This window comes from Alexandromys fortis, unplaced genomic scaffold, assembly GCF_014885135.2.
Source record: "Alexandromys fortis isolate MF-2015 unplaced genomic scaffold, M_Fortis_MF-2015_v1.1 scaffold_364, whole genome shotgun sequence".
Classification (NCBI taxonomy): Eukaryota; Metazoa; Chordata; class Mammalia; order Rodentia; family Cricetidae; genus Alexandromys; species Alexandromys fortis.
This window is the reverse complement of record NW_026068245.1, coordinates 364,436-374,558: the sequence shown is the minus strand read 5'-3', so window position 1 is coordinate 374,558 and position 10,123 is coordinate 364,436. Positions and strand designations below refer to the sequence as shown.

The 10,123-nt window shown below is 44.8% G+C and overlaps 1 protein-coding gene across 2 annotated transcripts in view; it reads left to right on the top strand.

Annotated features, from left to right (window-relative positions):
• Window positions 1-1,827: 1,827 nt before the first annotated feature.
• The window catches only part of Hnrnpm (heterogeneous nuclear ribonucleoprotein M), a 51,289-nt gene continuing 42,993 nt past the window's right edge, over window positions 1,828-10,123 (top strand). The window contains exon 1 of one of the 2 annotated variants that reach the window (XM_050131261.1): window positions 1,828-2,003. In XM_050131261.1, coding sequence (XP_049987218.1) covers window positions 1,891-2,003 — 113 coding nt within the window. In that variant the 5' untranslated portion in view covers window positions 1,828-1,890. The remainder of the gene's footprint in view (window positions 2,004-10,123) is intronic. The other variant, XM_050131262.1, reaches the window with a different exon arrangement.

Sequence of the window (10,123 nt, the reverse complement as noted above, 5' to 3'; positions counted from 1 at the left end):
CCACCACTGCCTAGCTTGGTGCATCTTTTATTAACCCTGCTTTCCAGATAAGCAAATGGAACCTCAGAACATTACGCTCATCAGCATTCTCAATGAGTCCGATAGAGTGTGGTCCTTCCCTTGCCTAGTCCGTAAGCTCCTTCTCAGGGCAGGGCAGGCATGGCGGCACATTAAAAACAGTGTTTTGTCATGCCTAACAAAAACCAACTAAACAAAACAAAAAAACGGAAAACAATATCTTGTTGCCCTGTCTGGAAAGACAAGGGAAAGCCAGTTTTGCAGAAGGCTGAGACTCAGAGGCTGGGATCTGTTTGGCCTGTAGCAAGAGAAGGCTGGGAGTCTTCCTGGCTGGAACAGTACGGTTGAGGAGCAGAGCGAAGATGATCAGGTGAATTGTCATCACACAATTACACAGGGCACATGTGCTCTCCTGGCCTGCCAAGCTTGGCACCAACCTCTGGAGATGGTGTAGGGGTGCCCTAGGAGGGAGAGAGAAACAGAGTGGGAGGGAAGCAGGAAGAGGGAAAAGGGGGCAGGGGAAAGGCTGGGAGGGAGGTTCTGTGTACTTCTCTCCTAACACTTTGAATTGCATGGAAAGTGATGTTAGCTATCGAGAATTCTGCATACAGGACCAACGCTGTGGCTACCAAACCTGATAACTTGCATTTGATTCTCAGAACCCAAGAGAAAATAACTCCAGCTTGCAGGCCATGGAATGCTCAAAACCTATATTCAGTCATGCACACACTCACACACACACACACACTAATTAAAAGTATTCCTGTCGACAGAATTTTCGTTTTCTTTCTGCCCTAGTTCCATTTAAAGAAAGCTGGTGTCTCCTTGGCATGCCATGGCTGTTGCCACCTATGAAATCATAGCGTCACCCCTCCCTGAGGTGTCATTTTCTTCAGTAGTGTAGCCACTGTTTAGTTGCCCGTGCTCAGGAAATAAACCCAGCATCTATGCTCATGTGAGCGATCCTAACTCACTAGGTCACAAAACAACGACATGGAAGGTTCAGTGGGAAGGGGGATAAGATAGTAACTGGAGGTAAATATGATAAAAAAAAATACAGTATAGTGTCAGGGATTGAAGCTGGTAGAGTGCTTGCCTAGCATGTTAAAGTCCCTGGGTTCCATTCCTAGCACCAAACGAACTGAACATGGTTTCTCTAGTCTATCATTCCAGCACTCGGGATGTGGGGGTGGGTAGCCAGACATTCAAGGCCAGATTCTGCTACACGGAGTTCCAGGTCAGCACTGTCTAAAAAAAAAAAAAAAAAAAAAAAAAAAAAAAAAAAAAAATCCCAGACGGGCATTGGTGGCACATGCCTTGCCTTTAATTCTAGCACTTGGGAGGCAGAGATCTCTCAGTTCCGAGGCCAGCTTGGTGTACAGAGTGAATTCCAGGGCATCCAGGACTATACAGAGAAACCCCCGTCTCGAAAGGCCCGCCCCCACAAAGTCACAAGCAAACTCAAAATACATATGAAGTTGTTAAAAAATAAATTAATAGACGTGGTGATGCATGTCTTTAATTCCTGCATTTGATAGGTAGGGGCTGAAGGATCTTACGTAGTGAAACACTGCCTCAAAAAAGAAACAAGAAAAATTAATAAAACAGAAGGGGGGGGGAAGTACGTTGGAGTGACTAGGTCAGTAGGTGCGCTCACAGCGGAGCCCTCCGGTGGCGGGAGGCGTGGCCTGAGCCGGGGGCGTGGCCTGAGCCGGGGGCGTGGCCTGGAGCCGGGGGCGGGACCCGAGGCGAGTAGGAAGCGGGAGCCGGTCGCCGCACACGCAGGCGTTACTGGTCGTGCGGGGTCACGTGAGCGCGCAGGCGCAGCTCCGCACGGCTCGCTCGCTCACACAAAGCCCAGACGCGGAGAAAATGGCGGCAGGGGTCGAAGCGGCGGCTGAAGTGGCAGCGACAGAGCCCAAAATGGAGGAAGAGAGCGGCGCGCCCTGCGTGCCGAGCGGCAACGGGGCTCCCGGCCCGAAGGGGTGAGTGTTCTAGCAGCAGTTTGCCCTCCTCTTCCCGCAGCTCCGTTAGGTGCGCTGGCCGCTTCTCTTCCCCCATGGCGGCGCGGCGTCTGCGCAGGCCTCTCCCTGCCGAGAGCCGGGGGCGGCGGAGGCCGTGACGACGACCAAGCGGAGAGCGCCTGTCGGGCCGCCCCCTGCCGTCGGCGCTTCCCTCCCGCCTGGCCGGGCGCCGGCGAGGCCTCAGGCCCGTGGCCTGCTCTTTACTCGGGGAGCGGTGATGGCGCGCAGGCTCGTGCGAGCCCCAGTCCCGCGGCCCCTCTCACGGGGTCGCGAGGGGCGCGCCACGGAGGCTGTGCTCTCCACCCCTCCGCGTTACAACCGGGCTGCCGGGCGGCTCTCGTCTCGGTTTCTCAGATCCGCGAAGTTAGGGGCGGGAGAGGAACGCGCCCGGTCATCACGTGTGCGAGCAGCGAACGGCGGCGGGACCGAGAAGGTGCCCGCCTGGGCCCCGTGGCGGGTTCCGAGAGCCCCGGCGTCCAGCTCTGCTGCAGGAAGTGCGGGAGAATGGCCCCCGGACCCGGGCTCTGGCCCGGAGTCCTTCCGCCTCTTCCTAGCCCTTCTTCCTCTCGAGTGCGCAGTTGCTAACACTGGGGAGAATGATCCCTGCTTGCTCGGTGTTCGTCCGTAGCGACAGGCATAGTGTGCGGGTGAAGGCACCTCTCGGGCTTTCAGGGTTTCAGAAATCAGGATAGCCAGACTTTGTCATCCCCTTTTTGGAATCCTGTTTGGGGTCTGTTAAGAGTCCTCGGTTTGTTTTTGTATTATTAGCTCGGCCCGGTGAGTCCCAGCTTTTAGGGAGGAGGTTGAAGCTGCAAGGCTCGAAGGAGCAAAGTCAGAAAACCTCTGACTCTGCCTCTGTGGAACTCTGTTCACACTGACTTACCATTACTTGAGAAAGTGTGTAGAGAAACATTTTGGACTCTGAATTTTGTCTGCCATCAGATTTGTAAGACTCCAGAAGCTTTAGGGTTCTGGGGGGCTGAGAGAATTTAAACACTTGTTGATAAAGCATTTACTAAGTAATGGCTACTTTGTTACTAGAGGAAATTCCAGATCTTTTATTTTAGGGAGAATTAAACACCATTGCTTATTTGGTTCATGTCTGTGATTTCAGCATTGGGGAGGCTGTTCTCCAGTTGCAGCTACATAAGTTCCAGCAAGTTCAAGATTTGCCCAGGCTACATGAGCTTCTGTCTAAAAACAGACAAACCAAAAATGTGTGAACATGTAATGTTATAGCTCATTAGGAGTGCCCAGGATGCACAAGGCCCTGTGTTCCATCCCACAACACGGAGAGAGAAGTCTGTCTTGTCTTGTTTTGTTTTTCGAGACAGGGTTTCTCTGTAGCTTTGGAGCCTGTCCTGGAACTAGCTCTGTAGACCAGGCTGGTCTTGAACTCACAGAGATCCGCCTGCTTTTGCCTTCCAACTGCTGGGATTAAAGGCATGTGCCACCACCGCCTGGCTGAGGGGTCTGTCTTTAGTTAATCCCAACACTTTACTATGGAAAGTCTCAGCCTTTGAGTGTGTTCTTTTTTACTTCCCTGTCCACCCCACTTGGATCCCAGGGTCTTGAGGATGCTAGGTGAGCACCTTTTCCTTTGAGCTACACCTCCAGTCAGTCTCATGGTCACTTTTTTCAGCCTTTGCTTTAGAGATGCCTTGTAGTTTCTGATTCCCTTTCTCCTCCAATTTTTGCTATTCCCCCAGTTTTTGGGGTGGGGGTGGGGTTCGAGATAGGGTTTCTCTGTGGTTTTGAAGCCTGTCCTGGAACTAGCTCTTGTAGACCAGGCTGGTCTCGAACTCACAGAGATCCACCTGCCTCCCGAGTGCTGGGGTTAAAGGCATGTGCCACCATCGCCCGGCTCCCCCATTTTTTGAGATAGATAACTGACTAGCTTTTAGAGTCTACAGTGTAGACTTTGGTAGCCTTGAATTTGGAACGATGCCCCTGCTTCTGCCATCCAGTTACTGGAATCAACTACCACTTCTGTCTCACCCTGTAGGATTGCTGATGGCCTTATTGGAAGGGCTTTAAGAAAAGTTACAGGATGAATTGCTGTTAGAACCTTTCTAGGGGAAAGGTTGAATTTGTTTTAAAACACAGTACAGTTTTCAAATTTCCCACTATCCATTTATTTTCAAATAGATATCTTGTGACTGAGTCATTTGACAAAACTGTGTGCCTAGAAAGTTTGTTGGAGAGAACCTGAGTGATCTGAGACTGGCTTAATGGAGAATACTTGAGAAAGTGGCAGCACCTAAAACACCTTTGTATCGGAAAACAGTGTTTTGTTTTATTTTCATGTGTGTATGTTACAAAATTCTTACGGTAAAACTTTAAAATAAGAGAGGAGTGCCTCCTCCCCACTTTTTGGCTAGGAATCGAACCTGGATCTTCATGCTTATAAGGTAAGCACATTGCCTACTGAACCTTTCACTGACTGGTTTTTGTTTTTTATTAAAAATATGTGAGCCACACAGTGGTGGCACACTCCTTTAATTTTAGTACTCTGGAAGCAGAGGCAAGTGGATCTCTGAGTTTGAGGCCAACCTGGTCAACAAAGTGAGTTCCAGGACAGCCCACAGAGAAACTCTGTCTTGAAAAAAGAAAAGGGGAAAAAAATATTATATGAGTGAATGTTTTATCTGCATGTTTGTTTATATACTACATGATTACAGTGCCCATGGAAGCCAGAAGAGAGCTTCAGATCTCCTGGAACTAGAGCTGTATCATGAGCTGCGGGCTGCATTCCTGCCACCCAGCTCCCGGCCGCCTGCATGGCTAGCTTATGCCCCGAAATAACAACACACAAATTGTATTCTTTTAAACACTGCTTGGCCCATTATATCCAGCCTCTTCTCGGCTAACTCTCACACCTGGACTAGCCTGTTTCTAATAATGTGTGTAGCACCCCAAGGTGCGCTTACTGGGAAGATTCTAGCCTACATCCATCCTGGGTCAGAGCTTCATCGCGTCTGCCCCAGAGAGGAGAGCTATCGAGTCTGAGCTCACTTCCTCTTCCTCCCAGCATTCTGTTCTGTTTACTCCACCCACCTATGTTCTAACCTATGAGGGCCAAGCAGTTTCTTTATTTTTTAACCAATGACCTTCCTCCATCATAGAGCTACAGCAATTATTAGCTGTTATGTGGGTGCTGGAACTTAAATCCAGGTCTTCTGGAAGAATAGCTAGTATTCCTTTTTTGTTTTTGTTTTTCGAGGCTTTTTTTAAAATTATTTATTTATGTCTCCGTGTATGCCTGCAGGCCACAAGAGGTCACCAGATCTCATTACAGATGGTTATGAGTCACCATGTGGGTGATGGGAATTGAACTCAGGACCTTTTGAAGAGGCCCCAAGACTGTTTCTCCATACAGCTTTGGAGCTTGTCCTGGTACTAGCTCTGTAAACCAGGCTGGCCTTGGACTCAAAGAGATCTGCCTGCTTCTGCCTTCTGCTGGGATTAAAGGCGTCTGGCCCCAGCTCCCGACACAGCTAGTATTCTTAACAACTGAGCCATCCATCTCTCCAGTCCATTTATTTAGTTTTTGATGGTAGAGACCATCGATAGCATCCTGCATGCTAAGCAGACACTCCACCCTGAGCAACATACTAAATGAGAAAAAGCCTTTTTATTTTTTAAGTGTTAATGTGTATGCAAGAAGGTGAGTGCCAGTGCTTGGAGGCAGGAAGAGGGTGTCAGATCACCTGAGCTAGAGTTAAACAAAGTTGGGAGCTATGGGTGCTCTTTAATCACTGAGCCATTGTTGGTTTTTTTTTTAATATTTATTTATTTGTTACATATACAATATTCTGTCTGTGTGTATGTCTGCATGCCAGAAGAGGGCACCAGACCTCATTACAGATGGTTGTGAGCCACCATGTGGTTGCCAGGAATTGAACTCAGGGCCTTTGGAAGAGCAGGCAGTGCTCTTAACCTCTGAGCCATTTCTCCAACCCCCTTTGTTGGGGTTTTTTGAGGCAGCATTTCACCCTGTAGATCAGGTTGGCCTTGACTTCTGCTGCTTCCTACTGAGTGCTGTGATAATAGATGTGTACCATCATGCCCTGCTCTGTTTGCTGTACTTTGAAAGGTGATTATATACTTGGTGAAAAGGATTTTTGAGGCGCATTAGGACTGTTAGCTCAAGATTAGAATAGGAGGCTCTGTATTTGAGTGTGTGTTGTCAGAGCTTTGCTGTTACTTTGCCCTTTGGGTTTTTTTGTTTGTTTTTTGTTTTTTCATTACTAGGGAGACATGCCACCTGCAAAGATAAGCTTGCTTTTACCATTTTCCCCCCTTGAGGGTTTCCCAAATGGGCTCTCATATTACTCTTTTTGCAATATTAGAGTTAAAGCTGACTTGTCCCTTTGGTAGTTGTAGTGGAATCAGTGTTTAGCTATTTTTCTGTGATGGACACTGGTTGGAATTTTTTCCAAATCCCCAAGTGGATGCAGTGCTGAAAGTCTAGGAGGAAATAGGTTTCTTTTTTAACACCTCTCAAAATTATTATTGGTGTGCTGGGTTCTGACTCTTTTGAATACTTGTAACTTGGTAGTTGTCTCCACTTATAACGAGTATTATTCAGACCCTAGCTCTTAATTGCCTATAGAACGTGCCCTTACATATTTTGTTGTACTTAACATATATAACAACTTACTTTTGGTCCTAGCCCCCCCTTCCCCCCCCCCTTTTTTTTTATAGGAATAGAGACAGTTTGCTTGTTTTTGTTGTTGAGACAGGTTCTCACAGTGGGTCATGTTAGCTTCAAACTAAGATCCACCTTCAGGTGCCTTCCCAGTACTGGAATTAAAAGTGTTTTCAACCATGCTGGGCAGAGACTATTTATTTGCAAAGAGAAACATTGCTGAACTAGTGAGCTGGGAAGAAAATATTCTCAAAAGTCCCAAACTGCTTTTGTTATGCTGTCTTTGTGTGTTTTCTTTTTCCTTTGGTTTTGGGGTTTTGTTTTTGTTGTTTCGTTTTTTTTGAGACAGGAGTCTTTGACTGTCCTGTCCTGAAACTTGTAGACCAGGGTGGCTTTGAACTCAAAGAGATCGACCTGGCTTGTTTTGTTTTTAAGGCAAGATCTTAAGTATCTCTGGCCTTCTGCCCCTGCTTCCTAGATGCTGAGCATAGTTGTGCATACTACCACACATCCTTCTTATTGATCCTCACAGCAAGCCTGTGTTCTATTATGGATACAGGCTATATATAGATTTGCTAGTAAAGAGCCACACTGGAAACGGGCTGAATTATGTGGTCCATTAAGTGGATAATCTGTAGCTAGAAGAATGTTCCTTTAAGAGCTCAGAATTTAAAAGACTTCTGTGAAGATTGATTTATGAAAGAGTTTGTTTTCAAGAGAGGAACATGGATTCTTGTCTCCGAAGATATGATCAGAATTTCAGGCTATTGAGATTTATTTTTCTCCCAAACTATACTCTTCTCTTGATTGAGAAATTCCAAAAATAGTACGAGTAATAATTATGCATAGCAGTGTCATAAGACATAAGAGATGTCAGGGAGACAAAGGCACATAAGATTGTTAGCTCAAGATTAGATTAGGGGCTGGAGAGATGGCTCAGTGCTTAGGAGCATTGCCTGCTCTTCCAAAGGTCCTGAGTTCAATTCCCGGCAACCACATGGTGGCTCACAACCATTTGTAGTGGGGTCTGGTGCCCTCTTCTGGCCTGTGGGCATACACACAGACAGAATATTGTATACGTAATAAATAAATAAATAAATAAATAAATAAAAGATTAGATTAGGAGGCTCAGTATTTGAATGTGTACTGTCAGAGTTTTGCCATTTGTCCTTTGTTTTTTTTTTTCAAGTGGGTGCAAATGGGTTTTGTTGTGGGTTTTTGTTTGTTTTGTTTTGTTTTGTTTTGTTTTTTTGGTACTCATACAAGCCAGGCTGGCCTGAAACTCAGAAGTTCACCTCAGTCCTGGGATTAAAGGTATGTGCCACCATCCATGCAGGTCTTGAGACTGTTTTAATGTACTGAATAAAGTAGTCCTTTGTGGTTTATATAAATTTATATAAAGGCACTCAATCTTTTTTTTAATGTTTTCTTTATTATTTATTTTGTGTACAGTGTTCTGTCTGCATGTACACCTGCAGGCCAGAAGAGGAAACCAGATGTCATTACAGATGGTTGTGAGCCACCATATGGTTGCTGGGAATTGAACTCAGGACCTTTGGAAGAGCAGGCAATGCTCTTAACCACTGAGCCATTTCTCCAGCCCTGAAGGCACTCACTCTTTAAACAGCTGTTGATATAATGTCTTGAAGATAATTAACATATATTAGACCTTAGCAATATATTATGAGATATAATAATTTATTAAGACTATTAGAAAAGATTATTTTATTGTACTTGTTTATAATTTTGAGTAAATGGGTGCTAGAATCTAGTTTTCTTTGGCAATTTGGTATTGAGAGCCAGTTAGGTAAAGAGCTTATTAGGTAGATCTGTCTGTTATGTCTGCAGGTTCTTTGAAAGATTACAGATTTGTTAGTTTTTGTTAAAGTTACAAGTCAAACTACTGTCATGTTGGATAGTTTTAAAATGAGAAGAAAGTGTAAAGTTTAACGCAGTTTAACAGTAGTTCCAGTGCTCAATAGGTAGAACAAAGAGCTATGTATCATCTTCTCATTTTCTTTCTCCTTGTCCTGGGACTGAACCTAGGGTCCTGTGCTTGCTAGATAAGTGTTCTGTTCTTGAGTTAAATCACTAACTCTACTTTGTTTTTTGTTTTTTTCTGGTTTTTCGAGACAGGGTTTCTCTGTAGCTTTGGAGCCTATCCTGGAACTAGCTCTTGTAGACCAGGCTGGCCTCCAACTCACAGAGATACGCCTGCCTCTGCCTTTTGAGTGCTGGGATCAGAGGTGCTGGCGGAGACAGTTCGTTCCCACTGCTCAGACCGGCAAGTTTCTGGCTGGCAGCTTGTGTCTTTCTCCTCTGCAGGCTACATGGCTTCTCACTGACTCCACCTGCTCTCTGTCTATATCTTCAGCCTTGTTATATTCTGTTAAATCATTAGCTGAAAGCAGCCTCTTTATTCATTAACCAATAAAAGCCGCATATATACAGAAGGACTTTGCACACCACCACCATCTGGCAACAGAGTTTGTTGTTGTTGTTGTTGTTGTTTTCTGAGGCAGGATCTCATATAAACCAGCCTGGCCTCAACTCACAGAGATCATATCCCTGCCTCCTTTGTTCTGGGGTTAAAAGTATGTGCAGCCAGGGCTGGTTTACTCATTTTTCAGAGCAGATATTTTTAATTTTGAAGATCATTTTATCAATTTTGCTTTTTCAGATTGACATCCATTATGAGTTAATTTTGTATATGGACAGAGTTTATAAATGAAACTTTTATATGAAGCTTGTAAACTAAATTTTTTGTTGCTGTTGTTTTGTGGATTTTTATTTTGTTTTGAGGCAGGGTTTCTCTGTAGCCCTGGCTGCCTTGTAACTTACTCTGTAGACCAGCTTGGCTTCTGCTGGGATTAAAAGTGTGTGCCATCATAGCCCAGCTGAATTTTAATTTTCTTGAATACTGTTTTTATTACCCAAACAGTTAACTGAGGCTACAAAATAGATATAATCTTGAATTGTCTTTTTAAAATTGAAGATTCTTTTTGCTGCAGGTACTTTATTTATCAGTCTCATTTTCAGTATCTTCCAGATTTAGAATATTTATGCCTACAAAGGATCAGCAAGATGACTCAGACACAGTGGTTAAAACATGGTGAAAGTAGAAAACCGACTCCTAATAGTTGTCTCCTCACCACATGCTTTCCATACAGCATGTATACTCATACATACAATAATTAAGAAAAAAAATAAAAAATTCTGTGTCCCAGCACTCAGATGGCAGAGTTCAAATCCAACCTGGTATTCATACCCAGTTCCTGGTCATACAAGGCTCCATAGTGAGACCTTGTCTCAAAAACAAACCAAAAAAATTCTTTTTATAAATGTATTTATTTTCTGCTTAAGAGGGGCAGTTTCAGTATCAAGCATTATAGATCAGGATTTTTTTAATAATTTTTTTTTTTTTTTTTTT